Genomic DNA, 20931 nt, shown 5'->3' on the forward strand with positions numbered 1-20931 from the left:
AGGGTTTTAAAACTATTGTGCAAAGTGTGGTGTTATTTTACTGTTAAAGAGATTTATTGTTTGGGACTTTCACGTTGAGTTACCATGACTAAAAATCCCAGTCCAGTAAATGTGTTTGCTGTGCTTTGGTCATTGTTAATCCTCCCCTCTTGGCTAAGTGCCCCCTGCACGCTGTGGACACAAACCGAATTCTGGTGATATACTGTACAGTATGGTGTAATGTTCCCACCTCTGGCCAACACTTCCTTTATTCCTGAGGGCTATATGTTGTTATGGTGATGGGTAGCTCAGGTTAGAACAAGGAGATAAGAAAGTAGCGCTGTGTTACTTCAAGTGTGGAGTCACATCAGAGTCTCTTCACGTGTATTGTTAGAGAAGCACAAACAATGAGTGAAAATGGAACAGGGACGCTCTGCTCCTTTTCTTATTACTCTTGCTCTCTTTATCCTGCCTTAAACTCCATCAATTCTTTCAAGGTCAAGTGCCACTGCTTTCTAAAACCATGTAATCCTGCAATGACTTGCTCCCATAACATCTCTTCTCTCTTAGTCTTCAACCAAAGGACAAAAGATGGACAAAAACTGACAAGAGCTTTAGTAGAACTGAATTCAAGACTTCCATTTCTGTGTTTATCCAACTACTAATAAAACTCAGAAGAAAGCAAAAACAGGTGATTTGTAATCGTAGGTTCTTACTGACATAAGGTCAGGTCAGTTTCTATACATTGGTTTCAGACTGAGGGCAGAAGAGCAAGGCTCATACACAGAGTCGAGAACAAGAAAAAGTGGAAGAATTTTAGACACGACACAGCAAAGTAAGACTTCCATGAAAAATAGTGCAAGGTAAGGTGATGTTACTGAGACGAACCCTTTGGATCAAAATGATGTGGTCCATGAACCCACAGAGTAAAACACTGTTATATTATCACAGTATGATTACCATGATAGTGATACTCAGTCCACCACAAGACAATCAGAAACACGTCATGATATTGGAGTGACTCAAATAGAGGACATAACCCCCCAAAAAACAGAGGCAATAAAGTGAAAGAGTCTTGTTTCCTTCAAGGAGCTAGGCTTTCTTGTAACTGTTATTGGACCTGATCATTTACAGAGGAATGGCTTTTGATTGTTTGTTTCTTAAGTCCCTTAACACTGACTCACTATGAATGATTAAAGGATAAAAAGGCACCTAACTCAAGTGGTGAACCAGTATTGTGTCCACACAGACAATTTAGCAAAGAACCAATTTTAAATTGTATCATTAGACAGTTTTGTGTTACTAGCAGCCTGTCACAACAACATATCATTGTTCCCATTTCTTCAGATGAATTTGTGAAAAATACAAAAGACAACACAGTTTTCCTGGCATAAAATCATATTTTTGCAACAAGAATGTGATTCACTAACAGTTATTACAAACACAAAAAACCTGGCCTATCTCTGCATGGTGTGCAGTGTGTCAGCCGGTGCTGTTGGGGATCTCAGGGATCTGATCAACCATGCAATACCATCTGGAAAGTGTCTGATTGGCATCAACATGACAATAATCCTAAACACACAGACAATGCAGTAAAACCATATCTGGATAGAAAAACACACAGGAGAACACTATTGGTCAAGGACTGGCCTCCCCAGAGCCCGGACCTCAACATTACTGAAGCATTGTGGGATCATAGTGACCAAATATAGACTTTCAAGCTCGACAGAACTGTTTGTGCCTTAGATACTGCATTCCCATGTACGTTTGCACATGTTTCAATAAATTGATGCACACATTTCCCAGCTTCCTAGAAAAATATATAAATATTTGCACAGTAATGTAGTGCTTTATCACTGTGGTTACATAATATCATTGTTTTTCAAATCTAATAATGTGCCAGTTCACCTAATTAGCCCTGTGATTAGCTTTCTGTCATTTTCCCTTTGTGAGTTTGTTCGTCACAACAAATTAATAAACTTCCAGTTGTCTTCATGTATTTTATAATTGGCACCACAACCAAGAACAGTACCACCAGAGTATTGATAAGCTATCTAAAGGGATAATGGGATGATATATTGCCGTATTCATTACTTTGTGTCATTGCTGCTACAAAGAATAGAAAACAATTCCGCATTCTTATTTCACAAGGGATGGTTGGAAGGATGGAATAATGAAAGCTGTATATAATCCCTAATCAAAACATGGAATAGGATAGACTTATTCCTAGACTACAAGTCACCTTCACCATTTCACATACATTTATTTCATCCTCCCTGCATTCACATTCAAGTAAATCCAGTTTAGAAACACCAGTTAACTGAAAACTGATTTTTTTTTCTACAGTGGGAGGAAGCTGGCGGACCTGGTTGCTCTTTGGTTTGCACTCATTGCTCAGACACACTTAACCTGGTGCATTGTTCTTGTAGCAGTGATTGTCCGGGCTGAGAAAGAAATTTAATGTCAAATAAATAAATAAATAATGAAAGCAGATGTCTTGTCTTCAGGACATCTGCAACAATAACACCATCTCTTTTAATCTAATACTAATTACTCAGCAATTACTTGGCAGGTGTGGAGGTTTATGGCTTTCATTATTCCAGCTCATGCTTTTTTGATGGAACAAAAACAATCCACCCACAGAGGGTTTATGAATAAACACTGAACCTGCATTACATGCTTCTGAAAACAATTTCTTCTAAGAAACACATTATTATTATTCATGCCCTTCATATTCCTTTAGTTGAAGAGGTGTAAAGCGAAGATGCATGCGAAGAAAAATGTCTTACTGGAACAGATTCACGCTGTCTTGGTCATTTGGTTTTATCACCAAGCTGAAAGGCTCTGTCAGGTCCTTCCTGCTGTCTGCCAACGTCACTCCTTTTCTGTTTCATCGTCACCCTGTTCCCATCCCTTATCACCGTCATCGTTCTCTCCCTGTCAGCCCAAACCCCCCCTCTGTGTCCATCTTACCCTTTCCCAGTTGTTCTTCTTATTCAGCTTCCGTGTTTGTTGAAGAGCCAGTAAAAGTCAGGCCAGCAGCAGCTGTCCAAACACGGATGGCCCCCCACAGGTTCCTAGTTGATTTCCTGCAAGCTATTACTATTGCCCAACATTTCCACTACTGTCACCATGGTGCCAGTCGTTGGAGGGGGGCTGAACTAGCAGTGCGAATATGTGATAAAATGAAATGAAGGAGAGCTTCAGGGAGCTGAGGAGAAACTACGAGACTGGAGAATAAGAAATAAAAATGCCCATGAAGAATAAAATGACAAATGTGGCGTGCTAAGAAAACAAAAGTCAAAAAGGATATGTAATAAAAGTCCACTTGTGGTTCTATGTATGCTGAGATCAACAGAAGACAAATGACTGCCAAGACATTCAAAGATCCTGCAGTCTGTCCATTTTACAGTAAGATTGAACAACAGGAACAGCAAGACAGACGGTCGAGCTAACTGCTAGAAACTGCTAAAAACATTGCTTTAAACACTTGCAGACTGAAACTCCAAACCTTTACTTGCTAAAGACATAACAGTCCAGGCATGCGGGGCAGTTTACACCAATACTGTTCACAATATTCAGTTTGACAGACTCAAAAACATGTTTTAGGGTACTGGACCACCACATGCTGCCAACTTAATCCCTCATCACTTAAGACTATCAAACACAATTAGCAAGGCAAAGAAGCAGCATGAACGCTCACTTGCACTATTCTAGGTTTGAACCTGCATGCTCTTTTCTCTGGCAGCTACAGTTTCTTCTCCATCCGTCCATCCTCTTTCACTTATTCTTATCAGGGTTACGTAGGGTTGGAGCCTATCTCAGCTACAACAGGGTACAAGCCAGGGTACATCCTGGGCAGGTTGCCAGTCTTATGAGGGTCAATGACATCTAATATGACACTACATACTGCTTCCCATCTGGGTGAAGGACACTCACAAAAGAGACTATTAATCTCAATAGTTTTAAATTCTAGTTTTAAAAAAGGATTCAATGAAAACATTCTTCCAAAAAATATTCCCTCATTTATTGAAAGGGAAAGTTGCTGTCAACTGTCCACTATCTAATCTGTAGAGGCCAGGGCATATGGGTTACATCATTTTCATACTCATCAAACCACTCGTTGACCCTTCATGCTCTGTGAATGGGATTCTGGAAAACACAAGTCCCATCAGCATCAAGACGTTTCATCAAACGGTGATCACGGGTGATCACGCTGAAGAACTTTCCATTTATTGTCAGTGCCCCACCATCTAAGAGGACAAGTTAATCCAAAACAACCACTCAACCACTGCATTCATTGATCCCCCAGATCTTACTGAAGGGTTCAACACTCAGGTTTTTTATTTAATCTGTTTTCCGATAGACCAGATTTGACAAAAAAAACTGAAGTTAAAAAAGAACAGGCAGCATCACAGCTGCTGTTCAACACCGTCTTCCATTCCACTCAAATGTGAAATAACACTCACCGTGTCTGATTTTTGAATGCCCACCGCCTAATTATCTAGCACTTTGCTTTAGCAAAAGGATTTTTTTTAGTATTTATAGTTCTATGACTAACCATTTTCTATCTATTTTGGGTCCCTTGACGCTCATACTAACACTGGTAGGGACGCTGTGTATCCACCTGCTAATTTCCTGGATTTAATGATGTGAAATTAGGGACCACGTTTGTAGAGAAAACTCGCCCACAAATCGAACACAGCAGGTCGTCTTACATGGTAATTAGGAAGTGTTAAATTAAGCTTAAGCTTTAACAAATCTCTCGAATTTGCAATTCCACAAGCAAGTTTGTAAAGTTGTCAAGAGTTTGATGAGCCCACCTCAGAACACATATATGCATCATAAGTCTTACAGCAGGAAATAAGACCAGATTATGAAAGTGTTCTTGGGAGAACACCGGGATGTATTTCATGTTGTTTCCAAGTGCATAAAAGAGTTATCTTTGCTAGCTATCTACAGTTTACAATGTACCCTGTGTGTTATGGTGTGTCGAGAATACAATAGATTAAAAAGTCTTTACAGCTCTGAACTCTTTTCACAAACATGTCCCTGCTGAAGCTCTGAGAAATGTTTTTGTTTGCCCATTGCTGTACTTGCTATCTCCTGCCCTATTACTAAGACTACCAGTGGAGTACAGGTATTAAACTGCTGCATGGGTGGCTTACGGAAAGGAAGGTCAGCAGCCCAATTAGCCCCTGCTGAAATGCGAAGAGGTGAAGTGATGGAGTGAAAGACAGGCAGTAAATTATAACATTAGGTGTTTCTTTTTTTTTCTCTTCTCCCAAGCAGTAGATTGCTTTTTGTCCTGGTCTTATAGAAACGATTTTTTTTCCTCCAGGAGGAGAAACGTTTATCTCATTTGATTTAGGATGGGAGCGTCCACCACCGTTAAATGATCCTAAAATAAAAGGAGTTGCAGTAGCAGTAATGGGACAATGTGTCAGTCTGTACACAGCAGGTGAGGAGAACAGGAAGTCCAGTCATATCTGCCATTTAACTGCTCAATTTTCAAAGTAAAAACCCTTTTTATACTACCCTGTTATACTACTGTCCTGTTGTGACCATTTGCATTTTTTCTTTTTTTGCACAAACAAGAAAATTAGAAAAACTGTTCTCTAATGTCCCTCATTTATTCTGCAGGCTGTATCTGAAAGATTGCTGACATCACCAATTGGCCACAATCCTCTCGTGAAGCCTGAGTGGTTTTGCATAAACTGGAGGGTGGATCTCCCTTAGAAAGCGAAGAATAGTATTGGCCCTTCATTCACAAGGTATGCTATCTCTTAAGAACAAAAACCCATCAGGAAAACTTACTGATGCCATAGATCAAGAGAGCTTTGGGTTGTTTTGCAGTAGACGTTTATACAATCCACTGTTTGACAGAATGAAGGTTTGAAGCCTTTTAAGGTGCTTCCACTGTGGCTTCCATTTTCCAACCCAGTGGCTATGTCTATCATTTATATACAGCCTATTACTCTTCCCTGATTTCTTAGTATTGAGACGGCCCCTAACTTCATTACCTTTCCCTCACATCAAGTTGCCAGGTTTTAATATCGGATTATGAGGTTCAAATACGCCACGCAACAACAGTCAAGCTTTATCCTGCACAATGACACAACTCTGCTGATAACTGAATGAAGGTTATGAAATCTGAACTTAACTGATGGTCTTAATATCAAACCCTAAAAATACAACCCTTGTGTGTTTTCTACATTTTCAAATGTGCATTTGATCAAAGACGCACAACCAAATCTTTGAACGCATGCTTTTCATCACCCTCGCTTTCACTGTTCGTCACCCTCACGGGGATATGCGTGTACGCTGTGTTTATGCAAGTGCGTGTCATCTTATATGAGTGTGCATGACAGCGACGTTATGCACTCCTTCATATGTAATTCAAATGATTGCTTCTGTCCTGGTGTGACTGCAGGAGCTTAAGGCAACAGCTGTTCTCTGCTGCTCTGACTGTTGTGGCTGCATCCCACATCTCCCCACTCCACTACTGTCACTCCACATTCCTGTGCTGGCGCATGTCTGAAGGCTCAGACCTGTTTTTTGTATCATTAGAGATTGCAAAAATCTGCATTAACAAGACATGGGCGTTTTTGGAAAGGGTTAAAGGATCGTTAATAAAAGGTTAACTGTACAGATCAGCTTTGTTGTAATTTGTGGAGGTTTGCAGATCTCTGTCAATGTTTTACACATATTCATATTCTCTCTGTTTCTTTTGAAGAAAGATGAGAAACAGGCTGAGTTGACAAAGTAATAAATGACAAACCAGCTACAGAATTAACCTTTCCATCATTATAAATCTGTTGGACTGAAGTTATTTGAACACCTTTTCCTGTCCTAAACATCACACTCGTGTGAATCTAACTTATTCTGTGAATCTATTCTTCTTGGGACGAAGACTAAAAGAAGACTAAAGCATAAAGACAATAGCCAAGTGGATCAAGTCTGTTTCCAAATGTCTTGCTGACACTGGGTCAACACCTTTGCCATGTTTCTCGAGTTGTTCTCCAGCAGTTTTAAGCATGATGGGATCTGCCGCGGGTGGGGCCACTGCCATCTGGGAGAGTCGATCCAATGCGGGATAGTGCTTGCTCTGCCAATGTTTAGGTGGGCTGTACATGTCAAAGCGATAATCACTTGAATGCCAGAACCCGAAGCTGTCAAGCAGAACACTGGCTTTTAACGAGATGATCAATATCATTCACTTCATAGGTCAGTGGTTTAATGTTGTGGCTGATTGGTGTGCATCTCTTCTTTATCTACCTCCTCTATCTATGCTCAGTGCACTCCCAGTATTGAAAGCTCCAAAAAATCCAATTCCTTTAATGGCAACTTGATGCCATTTAAGCTCCCATTTTAAAATCACCCATTTCTATATTTACCCATTTAGAGTTTTATTAAGCCTAAAAGTTAGCTAAAAAGTTAGCTTAAAGTTTGTTTTGACTGAGGTGTCAGTCATTTATATACCATTGAAAGAAGTAGGAAAAAAAGGAGAAAAAATAAGCTTATAATTTGATTTGCTATGGAAAAAAGCATGCAAATAACATAGTCTGAAAGAAACTGTAATAAATGTCAGGGTAATGTCTCCATTTATGGAACCACAGTTCCATGATATTGCTTTGATTTGTTTTTCATGGTTACGTTACACAAGCTCTTTTCTTGGGTCTATCAGGCTTACAGGTGTGCTGGCCTTTGGCAAAAAGAAGTGTATCAATATGCAAACAGTGAAGTATTTCAAAAGCTATCATCTACAAAAGTTCCCAAGCAGGCAACAAAGAACTTTATATTGATTAATCCTCCGAGATGCATTCTACTAGCTTTGGCCCAAACTCATTTTCTCTGTCATGTTTTCTATTCTTCAACCAGCAGTTGCTCTCAGCAGCAATTATGCTATTATCTAAACCACACAAAAGACCAGTGCAGGCAAAGTGGAACAAAACACAATCGTGGTCCTTTTAACAACTATGTGTTGCCTCAGGTAACATTAGGCATTTCTGCAGACCTCTCAAAGGAAGATGGGTGGCAAATCTTTGCCAAGATTCAACTCTTTCGTGAGTAGAAAGCTCTGTTCTCTGCTATTGTATCATAGAATATCTGTATGCATGTACTAAATTTTAATACTTTAATTATAAGAAAACTGCAATGCTACTCTATGCCCCTTATAGAAATTTCATCTGTATTAACCTCACTGACCTAGTCCTCAAGGTTTCAAATTCAGATATGCCCTATGTAGGTTAAGTGGGTAATTCTGTTTATTTCTGCATGGAACTCAATTCTTCACATTCACACCACAGTATGTCCTCCATTTCTTCTTCTTTCCCTCAGGAATTATCAATAGCTTGCTCCCGTGCGTGGTGATAAGTCTTTGAAAAGTGACCGTGAATACATATAAGCAGACATTAAGAATTGATCAGCCCCTGCTACATTCACATCACCACAAGACTATCTTTTGTGCTCTCCAGGAAACATAGAATACTGTATGTGTCAGAGTTCCTACCAGGAAGGGCATGGCAAGGTCAGCGAAGTAAACAAACGCGGCCCCCAGTGTAAATCCTACAGCCACAGGCACGAAAGCAAACGAGCCGTACTTCCCAGAATCCTCCGCCATGTCGATGGCTGGTGCCAGCAGTGACCAATAGGAAGCAGCCAGCATTACCTGAAATACACAGAAAAAGAGGGCAAAGGGGAAATTTAAAAAAAGAAGAAGAATATGAAGCTTGGATTTTTGTGTACTTTTTCTTTCAGTCCAAAAATGCTGTCAGGTTAGAGGGAAAAGGAAAAGGATGGAGGATGCCCTATAGTGCTGTAAAGTCATGAATCACCCCTCAATTCTTTATATTTTGTTATGATGAAATGATGAAATGATAAACATATACTACATGGAAATCCATGGAAATAAATTATATAGGGCAATTCAATCCTTCAACACAGCCTGAACAGTTTTCTTGTCATTTCCTGAAGTAGTCTTCAGGAATAGTTCTCCAGGCTTCTTGAAGGACTTTCAAAGCTCTGTTGGATGCTGACTGTCTTTGGTCCCATTCTCTGTCAAGATGATCCTACACTGCTTCAATAATGTTGAGGTCTGGACTTTTTTCTTAAGGTTTTTCACAGGAGCCAAACGTTATTGTAGCTTTTTTTTTAGTGGTCTTAAGTGATAGTTCTTCAGGTGTTCAGAAGCACTTTCAAAGTTCTTTGGATTTTGGCTGCTTTTTCACTCATTTTCAGTCCAGTCCTTGCAACAGTAAATCCTTGCACTCAACTCAAGGGATGAACTAGTGTTGTGTATATTTGTAACTGACGATTTAGCAAATAACCAACTGTTAAATTGTTACAATATGTTAAACATAGGTTGACAGGCAAAAAGAACTACTTATCAAAAACTCTGCATATTTAAGCAACAAATGTCCAAAAGAAAACGCAGTTGATCCATCTACTGTTCACTGAAGCCTTATCGGAAATGCTGTGAGTGGAAGGGTGACTTCCAAGAAGCATTCTTAAGGAAGAGAAATGGGGAGAAAAGACTGAGGTATGCCAAACATGAAGACTGGGGTGAAAAATCGGTGGCAACAGGTGTTATGGAGTGATGACTCTAAATTTGACATTTTTGGTTCAAATCATTGTCAATATGTAATGGGTACAACAGTGAGTGTCTACAGCTATCTGTAAAACACAGTGAAGTTCTATCAGAGTTTGGAGCTGCATTTCAGACAGTGTTAAAATTGATCGGCATATCAACACAGAAGAGTACTCTCAGATTTTCATCACTCATACAACGCCAATACACCAACTGATAAAACCATACCTAGATAACATTTTTTTTAGAAAAACACACATAATGGAACACTTTCAGTCATAGAGCGATGCCCCCAGAGCCACAACCTCAGCATTATTGAAGCAGTGTAAGATCATCTTGACAGAGAATGGCACAAAAGGCAGCCAACATCCTTCAAGAAGTCTGGAGAGCTATTCCTGAATACTGTGTAAAGAAATTAAAAGAAAGCTTGCCCAAGACAGTTCAGGCTATGCTAAATAAAGATGATGATGCCAAATATTGACTTTCAACTCACCAGAATTGTACAAATGCTCGTTTCCCACAACCTGTATCATGTTTGTATGTTTTTAATAAATCAATGCACCAATTTTCCATTTTAAAGAAATAATGGATGACAAGACTTTTGCACAGTACTGTAAAGCTGTCCGTGTAAGCCAATCAAGACATAAATTTAAACTTGGCAGAAAGAAAGTTATAAAACAAAACTATCAATCAAGATCTTTCCATTAAAAATCTTCAATCCCAAGAGCTGTTTTATAAAATCCAAAACAGTGTGACCTATAGAGGCTATCATTTATTAATATCAGATTTATCTTATGGAGATTTTTTAGTTGGTTTCATTTTATTGCTTCTTTTTTGTCGCAGTATGGCAGATGAAACTCTGTTGGCAGTGACACTGATCTTTTCAAATTCTTTCGGGTCACCTGAATTGCCTATTTGAAGCATTTCTCTGATCATTCATAACATCAAGACACAACACTCCAGTCTGAAGATCTTCAGTAACAAATGGTGCATAATAATTAACCAGTGAACATCACTGTTAACAGCACTTAAAACTGCAATTGAATTCTTTTGAAGTTCCCCAAGTTTTATTGGTGCATGTGTGGATATGTGTGCTGCCATTGTCACTGTGTGTAATTGTCCAGTATTCAGTACCTTCTTAGGTAATTCACCCTGAACGCATTGTTCACTCCAGATCACAGTCTGTTTATATAAGCCGTCAAAGTCCAGACAGAGAGAGCAGCACACAGCGGTGCATCTTTTCAAGCTTAATGTGTGCGTACACAACACATATTCAGCTTCTATTGTGCATCACTGAAAAGTTGCCGAAGCACTTGTCTTGGAGACCCCTGTTGAAGTTATGTAGAGGTGCTTATCAAGCATTGTCAGGTTTGTATAACAATGCCAAAGTTGACTAGAATCCTGGGAGATAAAAGGTTTTGTCTTATTTGTGTTGAACTATCCGAGCTTTGCAGCAATCAAGTGACTGAAAGTGACAAATGATCATTTCTTACTCATCAAAAAGATCCCATTCTATTTTCCATCTACACTATAACCTGTCTGACACACTCAAACACATTTTATCCATTTGCCTAAATGTGATTTCTTGCCACTTTCAGATTGGCAGTCAAAAACTATCTGCACTTACTTTTAAAGCTTTCATGACAGAAATGCCGTTTATTCTGAGTGCAGCGGCTTTCAAACCGAATCCCCAGTCAGCAGCACAATGGAATAACCATGAAGAGGGAACAAAGTTATGAGGATATAAAAAGAAAGCTCAATTTAAAAGAATATAAATTGCATTTCTTTGTGCCCATGACAGTAAAAAATTATGTCTACGGTTTAAAGAGAAGCCAGAAAGAAACCTAGTGAGAAATTGAACCAAACTAAAAATCCAGTTGAACAATATGGCATTTAATGAAATTAAAGTTATTTCAGTGGTAATACAGTACAATACAATCATTACATAAACAGCCAAAGAAACCCTAAAAAAAAGAAGAAGAGCAGATCTACAGCATTCATTAATGCAATCAGGCCTTCTTTACATGATCTAACTGATCATTTCCAAACTCACACCATGTTTTTAGCCATGTTGGATCCTGATGATGTTTATCAAAGACCTCATACTAATCCCAGCCCTAAGGGAAGGGTTAGAATCAGGATTTAACACCAGTGATGACTTAGACCTCAAAATGTTAAAAGGCAGCAACATTTCAGCAACTTTTTAATGTAATGTTAGAATTTTCTTTTAATTACCCTATAAAATGCAAATGATTGGCTGACTTCTTGGTTGAAGAAGAATGACCAATTTGATACACTCACATGTATGACTGAAGTTTTTTCCTCTTCTTCTAACTGGAAAAACTTAATGAGAAGAAGGGTTTTGCCAGTGAAACTGATTACAGGGGCCACGGCACTGAACTTAATGGGGGCACTGGTTTTAAATGTGTATAATTATACCAGGAGCAGCCTGATTGCTAATTACAAAAGAAGCTCCCTTTCTCTGCTGTTCCACTTCAATTGCTTTCCAATTATAACTGGTAGTTTTAAGCAATCTGGTGGCTAAGCACAAGCAACTGGTTCTAGTGATAACTCTCAAAAAGTAGGACCTTTTTGTTTGCTCCTCTGTTAACTTGGAAACTTCTTAGGGGCTTGGCTCATTTTGACAACTTGACCTCACGCCTAGTTGCACCAGCAGCATAAGCCATAATCACACCAGACATTTTTCTTTTTTCATCTTCAACACCAGGTCTCATCACATTCAATTTCCATTCCCCGAGTAAAAAGAATGCAATTTTGCAATCTGGAGAACATTATATAGTTTTGTGCCAATTAAATTAAGCCCAGTGAGCTTTCTAAATGTTACAGCAGCAATCCAAAGTCAAAGTGCAGTGAGTAGAAACGCTTTTGCTGCACACAGATATCAAGCCTCAGGTGCACAATCTTTGCATTTGTTATGTGAATGGGAATTCAAGCACGGTCAACCAATTACATTTCAAACTCTGTTCACCACTATTTATCTTACATCAACTGAAGCCTAACCAGTAGTCCAATATTAGCTGTTTGGAAATGTATTAGTATCTGCATTTATAATGGGCGAAAAATTAAAATGTAAAAAGTAAAGAAAACATGGAAGAACTCTTCAACCATGTTGATGTTGTGTAGTTTGTCCACCAGAAGGCCCTCTACAAATTTCCAGAACATGTGTTTGAAACACACAAAAACACAACTAGCTGATCTGAGTTGGACAGCGTAAGTAAAAACTAAGTACTCATAACAAACGTTAGGGGACTATCTTTATACTTCATATAAAGTTCTGAAAGAAAGAACTATCAGCTGATATCAGCATCAGTGTTAAAAATCCTATTGTGTTTGGGCTCTAACAACCACTATATAATATATTAAATAGGTTGAAGTGACTTGAGAATAGTTTTGACAAAATGAAGAAAAAGGCAAGAAATCAAACTACGGACATGTACAATCAACCTATTTACAAACTTGTGCATAAGATGACTGGTGTTATGAAGAGAATAACTATTATAAATTATTTCCACAGTTAAAGTACAAACTACAGTCAGCTACACCTTAGTGGCAAATAACTTGAATTAAAAACACACACATACATTTATAAATTCACATTTATCCATTTAACTCGCATTCATTTATTTTTTCACATTTAGACTATTTGTCATATCCTTACATTCTTTTGTGTGATGAGCTAAGTGGAAAATGGTTATAGCTTCATTTTTAGCACAGAGACATGAAAGTTTTTACTCTGTTTATACCGAGTTTTATTTCAAGCTACATTTATAAGTTCTACTTCTCAAACAAATAGTACTGATTAATGGAAGTGGTAAAATAATTAACAAAGATGATAATCAATGTACTCATTAACTGAGTTTGCTGTAATGTATCTAACTGATGCTCTAAAAACATGAATTTTCTTTGATTGTCATATTAAAAATCACTTCACGAGCTTCTCAACATAGCCACTTAAAAAGAACACACTGATTGTGAAATCGTGATTTTTTTAAACTGTACTTAGTTAATTCATGAGCTAATAAAGAGAGACAATAATTTTTCACAAGTTCAGATAGCATTTTAAATCATCATTTAAAAATGGCTTTTTGTATGTACTCGGGTTATCTTTCTCTAATATTAAAATCTATTTGATGATCTGAAAGTGTGACAAATATGCCAGAAAGGGACAAAGTAAATTGTGTACACAAGGTAAAACAAGATTTGTACAATTCTTACACACTGGAAAAATATTTTTCAACATTTTTTTAAGTAGTCTTAAGGAATAGCTCTCCGGGCTTACTGAAGGTCGTTTCAAACCTCTTCTTGGGGTGTTAGCAGCCTTTGAATGTCTACTCAGTCAAGATGATCCCACACTGCTTAAATAATGTTGAGGTTCGTGCTCTGGGGTGACCAATCAATGCCTGATAATGTTCTATTGTACCTTTTTCTATCCAGGTACACTGTTTCTTTTTATGCCAAAAATGCTCTTGTGCATTTTTGCATACCTCAGCCTTCTTTCCTGGTTTCAGTCCCTTCTTAACAGCTACTCTTCCATTGATGCTACTTTCAGATTTCAGCACTTCTTGGAGTCATCTTGTTGGAGCAAAAACAATGTGTTATGCTTGTCAAACTGTTTTATCTTTGACATTTTTATGTAGATTCTGCTAAATAAATGGAAACAAACTCTGTGTTTTTTCTTTGCTAAGTTTCCAGTTCTGTGTAACACTGGTTCATCCTTGAGTTTGGTGCCTTTTTATGACTCATGACTCATAGGTCAGAGTTAAGTGGCTTAACAAACAAACAAAAAGAAACAATCCTCTGAAAATGGCAGCCAATGTACAAAGAAAAAGGACCTTAAGAAAGCCTGGAGAACTATTGCTCAAGACCACTTTGTTCAAGGGAGAATTGTGAAAAGACTACAACGCTCTGGCCGTAGCTCAGGAGGTAGAGCAAGTTATAAGTTATCTACTAATCGGAAGGTTGGCTGGAAAAAAGTGCATGTATGAATGAGTCTGAATGGGTAAGTTGTATACAGAGCTTCAAATCCTCAGACAGCGTGGAAAAGTGCTATGTAAGAACCAGTCCATTTACTATTACTTAAAAATCAAGATGATGTTATTTTTACTTTCTCTTGGTTTCTCTTCTTACCTTGTTTTAAAGAAACTGAGTGAACTGTATGTTAAGCCCACTTTCACCTTCACTCCCTCAGGCCTTAATAATGTTACACAACACATCTATGTAACACACATCACTTTCCAGAAGTATTTGGACTGACATTCATGGTCTCCAGAGAATGTTTCATAATGGTTTTGGTGACTCCTAGTCTGCTTGTTCTGGACCCTAATGTCTTCATCTCCAGGTGCAATTTGGAAAAGGCTGGGACAATATGTCAAAAAAGCATATCAAATGTTTAAACTGAAAAAAATGTACCATTTAAAGAAAAAGATCATTTTGAATTTGATGGCAGCAACACATCTAAAAAAAGTGTAGCATCCGCCTTTCTTTTAACAACAGTCTAGAAATCTCTGGGAACTGTGGAGACCAGTTGCTGGACTTTCAGGAGAACAATGTTTCCTATTCTTGTCTGATAGGATTCTGCTACTCAACAGGCCTCAGTTCTCCTTGTTATGTTTTTCATTTTTTGATGTTTGTTTGGTAAATGGACTGATTCTTATATAGGTCTTTTATATTCTGCTTAACCACTCAAATTTCTTTATACAACATGCCTCATTCCCCAGTCACACAAATTCATGCAAACACTTTTTTCTATGCATAAGTACTTTCTATCTAATATTCACATACATTCACACTGCGAGGAGGTCAGAATCTTGCCCAAACTCTTTTAATTAGCAGTGGTATGGTGTTTGACCCTGTCTTGTTGAAATATGCAAGGTCTTCCCTGAAAAGGATGTCTGGATGGCAGCTTATTTTGCTATAAAACTTATACATACCTTTCATTATTGTTGGTGACTTTCCAGATGTGTAAGCTGCCAAATCTATAAGCAGTAATGCCCTCCCATACCATAACAGATGGAGACTTTTGAACTGAGCATGGAACCATTAAGAAATAACAGCAGTGCAAATGATTGTAAATCCAGTAAAATGATCAATGTAGCCATTCTTCCATGCATAGAAGCAACGAAGCACAATGTCCAGGCATCCGTGAAAAAGAGAATTTAAAAAGCTTTGATCTTAGGTTAATGTTTATCCTGAAGTCTTAGTTGTCATAAGAGTGAATCTTTTTTAAAGTGTTAAAATATTTACTGTCTGGAATACAATTAGTATACAGGCTGTAGTGTAAGATATATCCTACTAATTTCTGTCTATATTTATATTGCAGGTTGAACTTTAATATACACTGAATGGAAGAAAAAATAGGTGGAAAGAATAAATGCTTTATACAGCACCAGAATGAATGTTGATTTGCCCGAATCTTGAAGGGCTATAATACCTTGCAAAAGAGAGCATTAATAACTTTTCTTCCATTTAACCAATGACAAACAAAAAAGGAGACAACACAAAGTAGCTTAATGTGTACTCTCATCATTAAGGTCTATTTTATAGACACAAAAGGGCCTTCACTCTCTTTATAATATGAAAGCAATTATGTGGACGCACCATAATCAATTCTGCAATCAGTGATTACAGTTTACCCTGCTGAGATGGGCTGAGTCATGTTCACAGTGAACATAAATTTTAGAAAGTAACAATGAATATCAGAATGATTTGGGATACAATGTCCTGACAAGTACTGTGAGAGTCGCTCTGTAGCATGGACTGAAAAAATGTAACGTTATTGGTAAGTCTATCTAAGCCTCTAGTCACACATACCTAGAGACCACTTGGTTAATATGACAACCACCTGCCACTTGGAAAAAAAAAGGTGTATTCCCCTACACATTTTTGGTGACTGGTTACTTGAGGTTGATGCTGATAGCTCAGTTTGCTTGGGAAAAATGTGTATTCCTTGACTGGTTGGCCAGTGGTTTCTCGAGGTTGCTAGCAGTCGCACTGTATACACTGTATACCTCTGGAAAGAGCTATATCCTGCTCAGAAAACTTCCATGCAGTTGCTTTGGTTACTAGCAGATTTCAAAAATCGACCATAGTCTGCATGGAAAATTTATGGAATAATCTCCAAGCAGTAGTGAAACTGAAAAGTGCAATGGAAACTGGAAATGGAGCTCATTCACATCATCAAAGTAAGTACTTTCCACTTGTCATCCCACAATCTGGCAAAACATGAATCCAGTGACGTATTCTTCTGAATCCCAGTTTCTAAAATAAAAAAATTGTTTTGGCCAGTAAGGTTTAGAGCAGGGGTGTCAAACTCAAATACACAGTGGGCCAAAATTCAAAACTAGAACAAAGTCGCGGGCTAACATTAATATTTATTGAAGATCTAGATATAAGAATGAATCTTTTCTTATGGACTCAAACAAGTTTTGCTGAAAAACTGAATATGGAACAAGCAAAGCTTAATACTAAACGATATATATATTAGCTGTATAATACCAGTAGGCCAGCTCTAATAGTAATTTGATATGGCTTTGCTGGCCAAATGTAATTGGGCTGCGGGCCAGAGTTTGACACCTATGGTTTAGAGGCTCATTTAACCAAAACCAGTGGCAAACAGATCTGATTATTATCATGGAGACAGGCATAGAACACATAATATAATATGACATAATATAGTAAATTGAGCCTCAAGGGTGTTCTCCTTAGATTTTCCTCTCATTATGTGTATGTTCCCAATGTCATCATTCCATTCTAATAGCCTGTACTCGCTTTCAAGACAAAATCCACCCATCCCACATCCATCCTGCTTTCGTCTATCCAACAGCTATTAATGTTCAAAGCCATCCACTTTGTCCCACTTCATTTTCTCTCTTCAAACTATAATAGACCTTGTTCCTTGGTACCCACGCCTAACTGTTGATTTGCCATCATCTCTCACCTTATCTTCCTCATACTGCACTTCAACCATCATTAAATGCACTGTCCTCAAGAGTCCTCAGCTTCTTATTTTTAGGTCTCCCTCAGTCATCATGGGAACATTCAACCGTACTGGTTTAGCCAAAGGAATGTGCTTTTCTAAAATGCTTCTGACACAAATTAAGCTAGATTTGGTTAATTTTGGGTCACTGAAACTGGAAATGATATTTAAAAACAATGTTGGCTGCCTCTAGTTTTCCTGATTTGTTACGAGGTCACAGACCAAATGAGTTAAAATCCACTTCAACACCTTAATACTGGCAAAAATCCCAGAAAAAAAGAGGTAGATGCTCATTTTCAGGAGACCAATCTCCCTAAACTATTCATCCAATTTTATGAAATCGTGCGTGTTTGAACTGGAATTGTATAAAGCATAAAATGTCAAACTCATGCCTGATCATCCACCATGAACTGCAATTAGGCACTGTGGCTGCTGTCCATGAGATCCTGCTGGAAACTCATTGCTATGAAACAAATCTCTGACAAAAAAAATCAGCCCTAGGCTGACCATCAGTCATTGCATCACTCACAAATCTGAACCATTACAGCAGCGAGTCATTTTTACAATCTTCTTGACTCACAACCTTCCAAAGTATTTTGTTCATCTTAGTAAGTGGGGCAGGGGGAGCCACCGATGTGTCGAGAGATTTTCAGAGATGTGGGTAAAAGGCATAAAATGTTAAATGCCAAACCTGGCTGAATGATACTCTAGTGAAAGGGGTTTTAGTTCTGGCACGTTAGAACAGCATTCAACCATTTGCATCATTATATTAGACTGCATCTTTGTCTTAAAGTGAGAGACAAATAATATTGCATTCTTAATTAGATATTACAAATACAATCTTGTAAACACAAGTTCTGATCGCGTTAGCATTATCCTATAAACCGTACACTGTTATGGGCAGCACGGTGGTGTCACCTCACAATAAGAAGGCCCTGGGCCCTCTGCATCCACACTATCATTTTCAATCATTTCTGAACAGTTGTTCATCCACACTGAAACGACAGAAAACGCTTACGTTCCTGTGTTGCGCACGCGTGAAACGTAAGACAATTCGACCTGCGTGATTTCTGTCTGCTGTTTATTTACTTTCCGGAAACGTCGGGGTGAAATGTCGAGGAAAAGGACCGTCTTGAAATGGACTGACAATGAGGTGGAGTTGTTGCTTCGTGCAACACAAAAGTACGGAGTTGCAAAAGCGAGTGAGAATTAAAGAATGTGAAGAAAAGCTATCTGGAGCATGTACAAACTGATATTAATCTTTAATAGGGCTGTCAAAATTGAGAGCAAACAAAACAACTGCTGTATAAAGCCCTCTGTAATCCTAGTTTAATTGGTCACATGACTGCACAATATGACTAATATGCATCATCGTCTCCGGGTTCACAGTCCACACTGTGATGCGAAAACGGCGTTTTTAAAAAGCTCCGTTTTCCTTGACCAAAAACGCCGTCTCAGTGTTGACGGAAAGCCAAAACGGAGAGAAAAAGATGCATTTTCAAACGAAAAGATATTAGTGTGGACATGGCCTGATAATTGGTGATTCTAAATCCCGAAGGTGTGAATGTGAGCATAAGTCGTTGTCTGTCTCTATGTGTTAGCCCTGTAACAGACTGATGACCTGTCCAGGGTATATATCCTAGCCTCATCCTATGACAGCACCCCCATGACCCTGAATTGGATAGGTGATAAGTGAAAGAAAATAGATGGCTGGATGAATGCATGTTACACTTTCAGCAGTAAGAAATAATCATTACCCTAACAGGCTTCAGAGTATATAGCACCACTGTGGTTTGTGAATTATTTTTTCCCCTCGTTCTGTTTGTTTGGTATGTTTTGAAAAAAAGAATCTGGGCAGATGCAATAACCACTGCAGTGTAATTTAGGCTTAATCATATGAAACTACCACAAACAAATGAGAGGATATTAATGGGGCAATTTCACTCTACTATTTCATAGTATAGCTTGAGAGGCATTCAATGGGTCCCCTTTTTCCTGTTTTCATGGAGTAGCAGGAAAGCTGTTATAAAACGTTCTAAACATGAAACATTTAAATGTTGCATTGAAATCCAGGTCAGTGAGGAATAAAATAAGAAGATGAAAGAGAAGATAACAGCACTGACGGGCACTGAGCCACGCTTGCTGTTTTTTGAGGCTATACTTTGACGCAGCCTAGTTTTCATAGCAGTCCATCTGATATTTAAAAGGATATGTAAATGTTTGGCATGTTTGTAGGGCTAGATGAAAAAGTCAAGGGATCACCAAAGTCAAAAGGATTTTTCCTCTAGGAATCAACTCCTGTGCCAAATTTATCAGAAACTGTCAAACCCTTTTGGAGACATTAAAAGCAAAACGAAAACGTCAGGGAAGTCAGTAGAAATTATCAGAGACATTTCACTCCGCTCTCTGGAACAAACTGATTGACCAACTGATTGGCCAGCATTAGCCTTCCTTTTAAGCCTCACCATGCGCATGGCTAAAAAACACTTCCATGCATATTCTGCAGAAGTCAATCCCAATGTCACCATATAATCAATTCACTCTGAGTGCTTTCTACAGACAATCAGTGCTGTATTGATTAGTTCAAAAGGTTCGTCTGCAATCAAATGAGTTGCACTATGGAGAAATGGTGATCCCATTTTTGAAAAAATAAGCTGTATCAATTTGACAGATGAAAGAGAATTCAAAGTCTTACTTGATTTAGTGTAATGCCTTTAACAGGTCTGCATTTATAGGAATTAATGTGTGTGCATGTGCATCCCTTGAGATCAGCATCCAGTTGCTCCACTGATCAAATGAGCATTTAACCTTGCTCCCCTTCCTACTGTGGTGCTTTGTTTTATGAACGCAGGAGAGGCCATGCACAGGGCTACATGGAGAGATTAGAGGGTGTACAGGGTGGGCCATTTATATGGATACACCGTAATAAAATGGGAATGGTTGGTGATATTAAAGTCCTGTTTGTGGCACATTAGTATATGTGAGGGGGAAAACTCCTCAAGATGGGTGGTGACCATGGTGGCCATTTAGAAGTCGGCCATCTTGGATACAACTTTTGTTTTTTCAATAGGAAAAGGGCCATGTGACACATCAAACTTATTGGTAATGTCACAAGAAAAACAATGGTGTGCTTGGTTTCAACGTAACTTTATTCTTTCATGAGTTATTTACAAGTTTCTGACCACTTATAAAATGTGTTCAATGTGCTGCCCATTGTGTTGGATTGTCAATGCAACCCTCTTCTCCCACTCTTCACACACTGATAGCAACACCGCAGGAGAAATGCCAGCACAGGCATCAAGTATCCGTAGTTTCAGGTGCGTCACATCTCGTATCTTCACACCATAGACAATTGCCTTCAGATGAC

General features: G+C 38.4%; 1 protein-coding gene across 2 annotated transcripts in view; it reads right to left on the reverse strand.

The window, feature by feature from the left end:
* The window catches only part of slc39a11 (solute carrier family 39, member 11), a 173103-nt gene that overhangs the window by 127065 nt on the left and 25107 nt on the right, over window positions 1-20931 (reverse strand). For both annotated transcript variants that reach the window (XM_084938301.1, XM_084938300.1), the window contains exon 4: window positions 8492-8650. In XM_084938301.1, coding sequence (XP_084794427.1) covers window positions 8492-8650 — 159 coding nt within the window. The remainder of the gene's footprint in view (window positions 1-8491; window positions 8651-20931) is intronic.

The sequence above is a fragment of the Perissodus microlepis genome, chromosome 8 (genome assembly GCF_051167445.1).
Source record: "Perissodus microlepis isolate ML-2025 ecotype Zambia chromosome 8, ASM5116744v1, whole genome shotgun sequence".
In the NCBI taxonomy this organism is placed as follows: domain Eukaryota; kingdom Metazoa; phylum Chordata; class Actinopteri; order Cichliformes; family Cichlidae; genus Perissodus; species Perissodus microlepis.